Raw genomic sequence first — 12864 nt, 5'->3', positions numbered from 1 at the left:
TCTCAGCAATATCTTCAGTTATTACCTTATCCATGGTAATACTTTCCTGGTGAATTTTCTTAAAAGGAAAACTTTAATGACATATGGAACAAGGACAGATGCCTGAAATGTAATAACAAAGAGTAACCCTTCAATTTTACTACAGATACTGGGATAGCAGCTATCTCCTGTTTCCATTTTAGTGTTTTGCAAATGACATAAAGGTCTCAAAGTCTTGTCTTTTCTGAATTATTCCTCTGTTTTTCAAAACCTTGGAGCCTGTTATTTCTGCTCCTGCTTCAACTTTCATTCCTATGTTATAACTGAGACAAAAATTCAGATTATTGTGCACAGAGCCCTTCTGCACTCATGATCTTTTATTCATCTGATTATAAAATTTAAAAGATTTTTTTCAGTGCAAGTATCTTCAAAGATTATCTTGAATTACTCATCTTGACTATCTTTATATCCTGAAGTATTTTAAAAGGTGACTATTTTCTCTTTACATACATTCAAGATTTTCCTGGTACTGCTAATGAAGAAGCAAAGCACATGTCTTGAATGAAATATTTATACTTACGTCTCTGTTTGAAAATAAAGTCTTTTGGGTTAGTCAGACTTTAAAACATTTTGATCAAGCAATATATATGGAATAATGAGCCAACAACTGACACAAGAAGGATAGAAATTGCACAAAGAAAGTACATGCTGATCATGACAACACATTGCATTAGAGCTGACCTTTACAACAAAAGACTTATAATTGTCAGATGTGGAAACTACTTTTCACTTCTCAACTGGGGTACTATTACAAAATATTATGTACTTTCATATATATGATATAGTTATGAAACAGCATTTGTGAGGTAGTTCAGGTTCCAGAGGGAGTATAGGTGCACTCACATAGCACTCCCACAAAGATATAAAGCCCTAAAATAAACAGCACTGCTCCAAAAGTTTAGGACATACCCAACTAACAAAATCATCATTTGAATTATCAGAATTAAGTGAATATGAATGTGTTGCTTGGAATTTTTGTAATTCAGATTCATCTCCTCAAAACAAAATATTTTTCTGAATTATTCAAGGTTCTCCTAAATGCATATTATTGTGCTTAAACAAAGACATCACTGAAGACCAAACGTGCTTGCTAAGAAATGCATGAACAGGAGGTAAAAAGAGTTTTAAAAACAAAAGGAATGTGTATTGCAGTTCTCAAGTAACTATTTTAGAGTCTCCACTATTCTATTAAGCTTTCTGAAAAGGCAGACAATTATTAATTCTACAAATATGCAGCAATTGCTTTTGACATGTGCTTCCTTAGCCATGGAAGAAGAATGCAAGAAAAAAATCAATGAGAAAAAATTGTTGGGAAGAGTGAAATTGCCTTAGGGATTTTATTCTATGTAATACAATTGCCTAGGAATTGTATTTATAAGGAAGACATGGTATTTATAGCTATTGATTTTTCAGGGACCTCTTGCAATCTGCAGCCTTAAAATTTCACCTGTCCTAGAAGAGAACACATCTTTAGTGAAATCTTGATGTTCTTCAATGGCATTCTGCTTACAGAACAGTAGATACAGTGTAGAAGAGGTGAAATAACCTCAAATTTTGTTCTCCCTTTGCAAGGCTATAAAACTTCCTTTATCATTGCACATTTAATATGTGGTAAGATTGAGTACTCACTTGCAGGCTGGAATTTCACATTGGGGGATCTGAATGAAGGGCCACAAAAACATCAATTATGACAGCTTGTTCCTAAGACCATTTAAATTGTTGTCCAGACCTTAGGATAGTTTAGAGTGGTCTCAGACCCTCCATGAACCTTCAAGAGTCAGGTCTCCTAGCAAGGGATTATCAAACAACAGAGGATCTCTGGAAATACATTCTTCCTTTTGCTTATATAGATTATGCTAGGAATGAGTAAACTCAAGGGGAGAAGACCAAGAGAGGCTCTATCTCCACTATCCCTGATCTCCCACCTCACCCCATTCCAAAGGATAGGTCAACTGATATTGCATGCTATAAAATGTTTATACTGTTGTGGAGCAAGGGCTGGGATGCAGTCACAAATTAGTGGGTTATCATCCCACTGAAAGATACAGATAGGGGATGTTTTGCAAGACATGAGCTGTATGTGTAGAAATCAAGGCATACTTTTTAATAAATAGGTAGTATAGTCCTTTTTGAAACTTAATTCTAACCTGCTTTTTACTCCAAACTTCTATTTAATATGTAGGAAATAATATGCCACTGTATTATAAAACAAGACAAAAATGTTTTATTCATAGAGCTTTTGTATGCCTTGATTACCACAGCTTTTCCTGTACCCAGGCCAGCTGGTACAATATGTACTGTCTTCTATGTTTTGTTGCTGTTTTCTCGTATTAAATATGTCAAAATTTTATATCTGAGCAATAAAAGTTAGTAACATAGGTCTGATGCATAGTAATGAGGGTAGAACAACAGTGTGTAATTATAATATCTTGGTAAATCAATTAATATGTTTTTGGATAATGATAAAAAATATGAAAGATTAGGCAAGAGTGAGGTCAGTCAGTGTTACCAGAACACAGTTTTGGGTGAGGGCCATTCATAATCATTAAAAAGATATCTGCATGCTACTTTTCAAATGAAAATAAATCTCTCCTCTTGTTCTATGTCTTTGCCTGAAAGCCTGAATAGATAGCAGTGCCTGACTGCAGAGGGTACATATAGGGATGCTTGAATTTAAACCTCTCTCGTCACCTTTTTGGTATAGTTCTGTGTAGATATTTACCAGGCTGTTTCTGGGCCCCACATATTGCTGTTCCCAAATTTCCTGAGACAAAGCAAAATCCACCATCTTTAACTTTCCCAAAGGTCCTTTTAGCAAATTAAGAGCACTCTTTTGGAGACTCACATTTAGCTTTGACACCAATAGCAATGACTTTGCAAAAAGACATTCTAGTTCCTCATTTCACATACCAGAGAAAGAAACTGAGGAAGGCAAAATGTCTGTATCCTAGTCTGGTTCAGTTACCTGTTCATTTTTCGATGCTCTTTCAGATTTGGTTGAAGTCCTTACATGTTTGGCACTGCCTCACACAGTTTGCTCTCTGAATAATGGTATATTTACTTTGCTTCAGTCCCTGGTGGCCAGTTTATTTGGTTTCTTCTGCCTCCCCTTTTCTAAAACATCTGTTGAAAATCCTTTTCATTTACTGTCTCAACTTTTGCTTGAAAACCTATTCCTTCTCCCTCCCTTGATCCATCTCATCAGTTAATCAAAATCCTAATCTACTTGACAGTTGTTAGCTATCCTTATACTGCAATTCAGACCTGAACAATCAGGCTTGTTCCGAACAGTTTGTCCTATACAGTAGACAACTATTTCTCTACAAGGGGTTTTGGGTGAATAACAAACCACTGATGTCAGATATAACTTCTGCTGTTAGCAATATGTTATCAACTATGAAAACTACCTAAAAACAGAGGTTCAAATACCCCCAAAGAGACTACACATATCTAAAGTATAGTTTAAAGGATGACACAGATATTCATAGAGAATCTCCAGATTCATGTTGCCTTTGTTATTTCTTCGCTTACCAGCTTCAATAAGGAACGTGTTTCTAACTTAAGCTGTACAGGTAAGTATTGCAAGGTGTCTTTTTCTACCTTTATTTGGATTGACAGCAGGGACATTATTCATTTTGGGCCTTTCTTTGAGCTTATAAATCATTGTGTACACTCATGAGGGAAGTGGATGTTCCTGGATTCCATAAGGAGGTGTGGAGAGCCCACACAATAAAAAAGGCCAGGTTTTGTCTGGGAAAAAACCCACCATAGTTTAACTTTCTGAATAGAAAACATTCAAAGTGACTACAGAAAACAGGGTAGAAATAAATAGCTTTTCTAACTGTCTTGGTGTTCTTGCAGGTAGATCCTTAACTTCAGCCAGCTTTCTCACCAGCAGCTGATGTCAGTGCTAGAACCCTCGCCACAGGAAATCTGTGACAAACCTTCCTTGGGGTTATCATTTGTTAGGGTACACAGAAAGATTCAAAGACATGTATTTTCACCCTGTTCATTATAGGTTCTGAGGAAGGGCCTTAATGTTAGCAAAATTTGGCTTACAGACCAGTTTCTCACTTCTCATTTCAGCCTCAGTGAACTGTACCCCCTAATGTTTAAGATGTCACATAATTCAAAACAAAGGGTGAGGTTAAACTCAAGGCTGCAGATCTGGTCACTAGCAAGCACAGCACAGAGTTCATAAAAAGAAACAGAGCAATTTGCTAAACCAGGCAATACATCAATCCTTTATGCTGTGTACACTTTATTTACAGGGCATTTGCAGATTCAGAATGATGATGAATGAAGCTGCAAAACACAGTTTGATTTTTATCACGTCAAGGCAGAGAGGAGAGTAAAAATTATGTGTGATTTTATCCTTTTTAGCCAACCCCTATTAGTTAATCCACTGGCATTTCTTTTTGTTTACTCAGTCTTGTTTCTTATTACTTTCCTACCTTCTGCTTTATTTTATAGCCCTATGCCTGCTCAGTGAGTCTGGGGAGTACTCTGTTTTACATGCACCACTGCATGGACGGATAGGAAGTTTTACCAAGGTCGACAGATGCTAACCCACACACAGAAGACAAGTTACTGCAACTTCCTAGTTCGGCAAACTATTATTCTTCCATGGTATCAGTTTGGGCAGCATCAAAACTGCAATAAAAAGAGCATTTTCCACAGGAAAGACAACAGCAAGAGCATGATAATATTTTATAAATATAGATATTTTATCTTCTCTCATAGCCTGCATGGAATTCAGTAATAACACCAACTATAGAAAGAGTCACTTGGTACAAGCATCAGTTAGTCGCTCTGACCTAACATTTAATAGGTTTCTCTCTACATAATTCTATTTCCCCCAAAGCTTGATTCTTGTAAAGCACCTGCTTCTTCTACTGCCAAAAAAACCCACTGATCCATATGATCTGACCTCTTCCCAAAACCATTTTCAAGTGCCATCTGTTTTTGTTTTCCAGAAATCCACCATTAATTGTGCATTCCCACTGCTTAAAGGCAATTTTTATGAGAAAACAAAAATATTTCTATATTTCTTTTCATCATGTATCTTAACATGCATAAGCAATGTCACTGCAGTATCACAGACTGGTCATTCTCTCTCTCCTTTTTTTAACAATTTACAAAGAAAGTTGATGTTAATATGAGTGTTTTCCTCAAGATCCTGTTCATTTTTGCTGAATGCTAGGAGAAGAAAGTCAAAGTGCATTTGGATTGTCATTTGCACAGTTCACTTTCTTACTGTAACTACTCAGCAACTTCTTAAACCAAATAAAGCAAATAATTCTGGAATGGACATAGTCAACATGTTGAAGTCATCATTCCTGAGCCATGGTGCTATACTTAAATTGCTTATTGAGCCACAGTATCCCACTCTGGTATGAAGGGCAATTCAGTGTCACTGATGGAAAAAACTATTTCCCTCCTTATTCTAACATTGTACAATATCAATTGTTTCCCACACTGCTAGTAGGAAAATGTATGTTCTTACCCCACAGCCTATTCCGTTGCCTGGCTCACATACAACTTTCCTCACTCCTGGTTCAGGAAGCAAACCCGCTCCACAGCCGGGAGTTGGACACAGCACTCCTCCCATCTGCAGCACGCACTCCTCAGCCCCATAGCGCTGGTAGCGGTTGTACTACAATGAAACAGACTGGTGTTAAACTTCTAACAGTACCCACAAAAAAAAACCTCACAGACTTTGAGCTTGAAATCTATTCTACAGAATCAAGTCAACCACCTTAATGTCTGTCTGGGTTATTTGTCAAAAGTCTAAAACTTCACAGTGTCATTAAATGGGGTGTCACTCCACACAACTTATAGCATACACATCATTTTCTGTCTCACAGCTATCATTTTCACCACCAGAAAATTGTGTGGGATATTAAAATCAAGAAAACAGTTGATTGTTTCTGTAAGTAACCTCAAGAACTCTTATACTGCTATAAAAAAATATTATTGTAAACATCATAAATATAGTCCAAAACAAGATATTGTTAAAAGCTGTATACAGATTGAAAAGAAACCCACAAAAAACCTCAAGGATCTATAGCTTTAAGCATAGTTTTATATATGCTTTAGAGCTTAAGGGGTATAAAAATTGCCCAGCTGACTTTATTTTTAAACTAAATTTCATGAAACTGATTGGCACAATACATTTTCTGATATACATTTATTTCACTGTTAGATGCAGTTTTTTTCCAGGTTCTCCCAGGAAATTTTCTTAGTTTTTGCAGTTTTTTTTCTGGTTCCATCCCAATAGCCTAAAAGGCTATGAAAATGCCTCCATTTTAATGATGGAGACACTGACACAAAGCAATATTAAATAACTTGCTCATCGTATCCTCACTGACAAAAATGCCCACTCTGAAATGACTGATGCCATTGCAATAACTTTCCCTGGTCTAACTTACCCTGCTTTCAGGCAGAGATAAGCTGAGTAAGTACAAATCATGCTGTGTACATGTAAATCACATCCACTCTAGGGTTCTGCGTTGATGCAGTTCTACACTAGTGGCTATATAACCATTGTAAACCAGACTTCAGATTCACCTATAAATCTGGTCTACTGTAGAGTGAAATAAATGAAAGCATTTGGTCCTAACAGCCCCAAAGAAAACAGGAAAATCCAAAAGGCCAAAGAGGAAGGGAGTAGTATGAATTTTCTCCATGAGCAGAATGGCTTTATGGTGTGCTAAAGGAACAAAACATAGCTTTACATTATAGCACTCACAACAGCAGTTAGTGCTTCATAAACTTTTATCCCATAATCACTCATGAAAATCCTGCTTCCTTCTTTTTTTTGGATAACAAAAAAAAATATTATTTCTCCAATCTGCACCCCTCACCAAAGAAATCCCATAAGGAAAACTGAAGTATTAGAACCAAAACCTCATACAGAAAGCATACAAAGAAGAATTTTAAATTACAAAGACAGGGGCTCCACTGCATATTTTCTGGGTACATTTAAGAAGATTCTTTTGCAGGTGTTGCCATAACATGTCATGTTACACTGGGTTTTTAAAAATAGTATGCGACTTCTTAAAACATTATATTATAGACACAAAAGTGTTGCCTCATGGAAAAAAATAGAATAAAGTTACCAAACCAAAAGTATCCACCTTTGTCAATTAACAAAAAAATCCTAACAAAGTTCCTATCAAAAGAAAAGCAAAATCTAAAAAGTGAGGAAGCCTTCAAAATAGCACTCAGTGTATGAAGAGCAGCCAGAAATCCTGAATTAAGGATCTTGGATTTGTAAAATAGCAGTATTTTAAGATATGTACATGACATATCTGCAAAGTCTCCTTGAATGCAGAGGCCTTACAAATCAGCTAGTGTTTTTCTACATTATTATTATGCTTGAACCTAGAGTAATGACATAAATGTTTAATGTTGGACTCTAGAAATTTTCTGCAAAGTTTGTGATCCTTGCACTAAATACATGCTGAGTGCTCTGAGTCGTTTTGCTGGCCTTGAACAGAAACATGGATAACCACTACTGCAAAACTCTCTGCTGACCTAAATTTTCTTCAGGGCAGAGACTACCTGAAGGTGGGGATGGTGATTGCCTTACCCCATTAAGAGGGAACATTGTGCTGGATGTGGGATTGTTAGCAGCTTCTCACTACAGAAGCAAATTCCAGTGACACTGTAGCTGAGAATCTGTCAGCATTTCCATTTTAAATTCTTAGCTGAAAAAAATGATATACTTTCCAGTCATTAACTTAGCATAAAAGGGCATGGAGACATTTGTCCTGTCTCTTCACTTTTATTTTTGTTACAGAAAAATGGAAGATAGGTACAATGGGAAACAATCTGTCTTGTCAGAGAAAGTTACAGAAAGGAAATGTCCGGTTTACTTATTGAAAATGTGGACAAAGCCATCATATTCTGCCCAACAAATGTGACATTTTATGTTGGTTCAGTAGGGGACTCATGCCAAATCAGTATAGCACTCTCATCAGTGATTTTCACACTAAAAGCAAAAAAAATTATCAATTTGAAGACAGGATAGATTCTAATAAATGTTTGCACATCCTGACATCTAGTTACTAACCTTCAAAGTCCAGATACATTTATAAGATGCCATTTTCCAAATTCTTTTTCCCTGTGCCTGTACACTAGCTCAATTAAAACCCAACAACCAACTAAAACATGTAGTAGCAAGATGCATACATGTTTGCTGCCGTAACACAATCGGACACAATATATGTGGATTTATACTCTTTATTCAGTGGATTGAAACAAAACGACTCACTTTACATTAAGGGTGCATTTATAAAAGGCTTGTAAAGGACCAAAACACTTATTCATGAATTATTAATTAACTATTTGCATATAGTGACAGATTATACCTATTAGAGGCATTTTCTCCTGTATACCACAGCCATACATATCACACATGACTGATGCAGTCAACATGCCTAAAGCAAGTCAATTTTCAAAAGCCCTTAAATGTCTTTGGAGCCCATGATGTATTTTTGATCACATGTTTGGATGAGTTATATAAGGATATTCCAGCAGACAACCACACTGTTCTACTTTGCCTCTTAGCTGGAGATTTAAAGATGTATTAATTTAATTTAGTTTGGATTTCTGCAGTGATAATGCCTATAGCTGCTCTGGTTGCTTAGACTCCATTTATAATTAAAAGGAGAGACAGGTTGCAATTCATCTCTTCTCTTTTAGATTTGTACATTAGCATGAGAAGAACTGAGCGCTGGAGTGCCCTGTTCTATTAACAAAGAGAGATCAGACAATTTGCTACATATTGAGACCTGAAAATAAGTGACTCCCACAATAGCTGCTTCAGTTCCAATAATTCTGATTCTAAGTCACTTGACCTAAGGTATTTTTGAAACCAAGGTTTGGGTAACTAAATAGCTTAGACTGTGAACCACCTCGCACAATTTTAGTTCATCAAAAATTAAACATCTAACCTAAACAAATCATATAGGCTCCAAATATACTGAATGAGAAGAAACCAGATCCCAAGAAGAGAATTTATCCTGACTTACATGTGATATCTAAGATAGGTAGATTGAACATTCAAAATATTTCACAATATCTATTAGTCAATTATCATCAATGTGCCTCCTATTTAGAGGCGTACTCATCATGTGTAAAAAGGTTCTGCATGCTAGAAGGAGGAAAAAGTTCTCCAATTATTTTTAGGAAAAACCTCTTACAAAATTTAATATATGGGCAACTTGACTGAACTGGCATTATGGCACCTGATTTCATTCCTGGCAGCAGCACAACTTTCCTGTGGTTTTCATGTAAGTCACTTAATCTGTGCTTCTCATCAGTTCCCTGTTTGTAAAGAGGGAGAATGATACTTGCTGATTTCACTGTAGTGTTAAGAGGCAAAATCCATTAATAGTCATGAGGACACCAAATACTGTGGTAATGAGGGGCGTAAAATTACACAGAATTCACCAGCCATCTATCGCTGCAAGAACGCAGCTTTTGAGTAAAGCATGTCAGGCATTTACATGCTACAGTAATAAGGCCCTCAGAAATACAGGCAAGTAAGTAGTTGCCAGATTCACCATAGAACCATATATTTCAATGCCTATTTGAAAAAAACAAAAACAAAAACAAAAACAAACTTCAGAAGCATGATTTACTCCAAATCACTTATGCTAAAACAGCTAAAGGTATATGAACAAGGTAGATGTAAAACATTCTGATTTTTTTTTTCTCTAAAAACTGCATCCTGTTGTGAACTTTACCTTCAGTTAGTGAATTTTTCCAGGCAACTCAAATCTATACTACTCATGGAATAAGGTTTTGAGTGGAAAATATTCCCAGCTCTACTTACAGCATTTCAACCACATCATGAGTTCTTTGATGGAAGCTTTGCTTGTAAAGACTTGTCAGGGCCTTTAGAAACTATTGTTACAAATTATTGTAAATTATAGCATGACACAGACATGGAGGCTGGATAATTCTAAACATTTATTCCCTGCTCCCCACTTTCCAGTTTGGGATGGTTTCCCTTGAGTCTTAGAATAGTACTGGGTTTTCAAACAGTGGAGATTCAATCATCTGATGTTGTAAATCAAAGGTAATATAAATTAAATCATTGGGCTGACATAGGAATAAAACAGGTTTAACTATGGATTACAGTCTTTTCAGTTACACTGAGATTCAGATACTGAGACAAAACTGAAATGCACCTGGATGCACAAAACTTTTGCAAAATACACTTTGTGAATACAGTGATTCCTTGCTATGTTACTTAATTTGCAAGTAATGCTTTGATTTCATAGATTCATAGAATGGTTTGGGCTGGAAGGGACCTTAAAAGATCATCTATTCCAATCCCCCTGCCACAGCACATATGCCTCATGCTATTTTAATTTTCCTTTCACACTTTGGGCACAGTTTTCTTTATCTCCTTTTTTTTTTTTTCCTCACATCTAAAAGCATCTGCTCAGTAGTAGCCTCACAGGGAAATTTGGACAAAAGTTTAACAGTAGATATAAAGCCAAAATTTCTAATCTCTGAAACGTAATTCAATTACGTGTTTTTTTTAACTGCGTGTAACGGTCTCAGAGGAAAGAAAATCTACTTTCTCGAGTCAGATTTTTTTTACTGCTCCTATAAATCAAATAACCATCTGTGTGTTTCAAAATTAGATTGTGGAGACTATTAGTCCATAATGTAGACTAAGCACTTTATTTATATGTATTATACACATACAAACCCCCAAGAATTAGTTCTGTAATGTAATTAGGCAAGTTAAAGTACAAAACCCTCAGTATTCATTGGACTACTAAAAATACTTACAAAAGTGTCATCTAAAATATAGATTAAAAAGAGATGGACTGACATGGCTCCTCCATGGCGCATCCTTACTTTACTTTTTCTCAGTTACTGAGCTCCTCTGCTGGGCAGTGGTAGGATAGGAAGAGCAAGTTCACAGCATTACTTCCTTCCTGCTCCCACAGCAACATCACAAAGGAGACCAGAAAGAGAACCATCTTCTAGAGGGCTGGAGTTTTCCTGAATTTGGAGATTCATGGAAAATTGGGTAAGGCAGTCTCAAGAAAATATTTAGATAAGAAACCCCTGACTGGACTAATGCAACACAGTTCATGAGTGGAATTAAACTGGAGTAAAGAGGGGGAAAGAAATGAAAGACTGCAGTTTGCAGAATGATATGAAAGAAACCACAACGTGGGGAGTATGAAAATAGAAAATAAATAATACGGAAAAGAGAGGACACTGGAGCAGGTCGTATTGGAAATCAAACTGAATATATGAGTGGCAATATGATGCAATTAAGAAAGCAGGCTAAGCACAGTATGGCTTGGCACTGGATTTACAAAGTATTCGAAGTCTCTGATCTTCCAGCAGGTACTTGTGGGATCATTCTGAATAGACTGAATGCTGGACATAAACAGCTCCTTCTGACCCTTGTGGAGCTTGAATCCACATTCCTTTCTCCCCTACAATAACAACCACCAAGGCTGTAACTGAATCAAGGAAATCTTTTCAGTTGATGCTGCCGCAGATTGTGCAACTGAGATTCACTGAAGTAGACACTGGCTCCCAGGAATTCCACTTCTCAGGTCACAAGAATGAATACATGCATATTCCAGGAAAGTAGATCAAAGTAATCCGAGGGATGGAAGAAGTACCATCTTCTACATCCCCTGAACACTGCAGTTCAAATCTTCTCTTTGAACTTAATAAGAGGTGGGTGGAAGAGAATTCCTCTATTTTAAGAAGGACTCAAGTTTTTCATTGGTAGTTCTTACAGACAAGTAAACAAATGGAAATTTGGGTCCTACACAAAATGACACATTTTTTTGGTTTTGATAGGAAAAGAATATCCTTTAAATTAGTTTTGATCACAACTACTTTCTTATTTCTTTCTCCCCATTTGTTATTTCAGCTGTTGAATCAAAAATAAATTACTTTTACTTGTCTAGTGTACAGACAAGAAGTTAAAAAAGGAGTAAGAAAGTAGAGATGCCTTGCCTATGACAAGAACTCAAAGAGAATAAAGTTCTGATAATCCAGGAGAGACAAAGCTGAGGAACTCACATGGATTCCAATTACCTCTGAAGTCAGGGAAGAAGGCGGTTAGGAGACTTTCAAAGCAGATACAGCATAGGAAGGAGAGAGAGGCACATCACTGGTCATATGAAATTGCAAGACTGTAAACTTTGTTGTGTAGTTTCAGTTATAAAAAAAAATGGTGTAAAGAGGATCAGGAGTTAAGTGCAGTAGCTCAATTTGGAGATAGAGCAATGGGATGCTGATAACAAATCCAAAAGGTGAGCCAAATTATCTGGATAGAAATCAGATATTTGACACAAAAGTGGAAGAAACTGAGAGATGTATGTAGGTATCACTCACATTGAGTAATAGCTGAAGCCAGGGGACTGGGTAGGAGAGCACAGAGCTGTAAGGAAGTATACTTGTAAAGACACAGATTTGAGAAAACTAACAAAATAGCTTTGATTTGGTAATTTTGAAATGGAGAAATTATTCAGTGAAAAATTATTATTTTCTTTTAACTGCATGTGATTATTGAGAGGTAACTTACACTTTTTCTAAGTGTAGTTATCAAAAAATCTTGACCCACAAATACTTCAGGAGCACTTTGTTGATTTGACAGTTTCCTGCACTAAACACAGCTGATTAATTAGAATTGTCATATGACATTACTTTTGCCCAAATGGGTCAATATATATGTCAATTAGTTTAAGACTGACTTTACATTAATATTCTGTAGCATATACTTAAAGAAAAATTCCTCTAGCAAGTTTTGCAAGCAAAAAAAAAATA

The 12864-nt window shown here is 36.2% G+C and overlaps 1 protein-coding gene across 1 annotated transcript in view; it reads right to left on the bottom strand.

Annotated features, from left to right (window-relative positions):
• PRKN (parkin RBR E3 ubiquitin protein ligase) overlaps positions 1-12864 on the bottom strand; it is a 543490-nt gene that overhangs the window by 114847 nt on the left and 415779 nt on the right. The window contains exon 8 of the mRNA XM_033011713.2: positions 5546-5695. Coding sequence (XP_032867604.2) covers positions 5546-5695 — 150 coding nt within the window. The remainder of the gene's footprint in view (positions 1-5545; positions 5696-12864) is intronic.

Source organism: Tyto alba, unplaced genomic scaffold (assembly GCF_018691265.1).
Source record: "Tyto alba isolate M040663 unplaced genomic scaffold, T.alba_DEE_v4.0 Super-Scaffold_22, whole genome shotgun sequence".
In the NCBI taxonomy this organism is placed as follows: Eukaryota; Metazoa; Chordata; class Aves; order Strigiformes; family Tytonidae; genus Tyto; species Tyto alba.
Note: the sequence above shows the minus strand (reverse complement) of the source record. Positions and strands in the feature narration are given on the sequence as shown.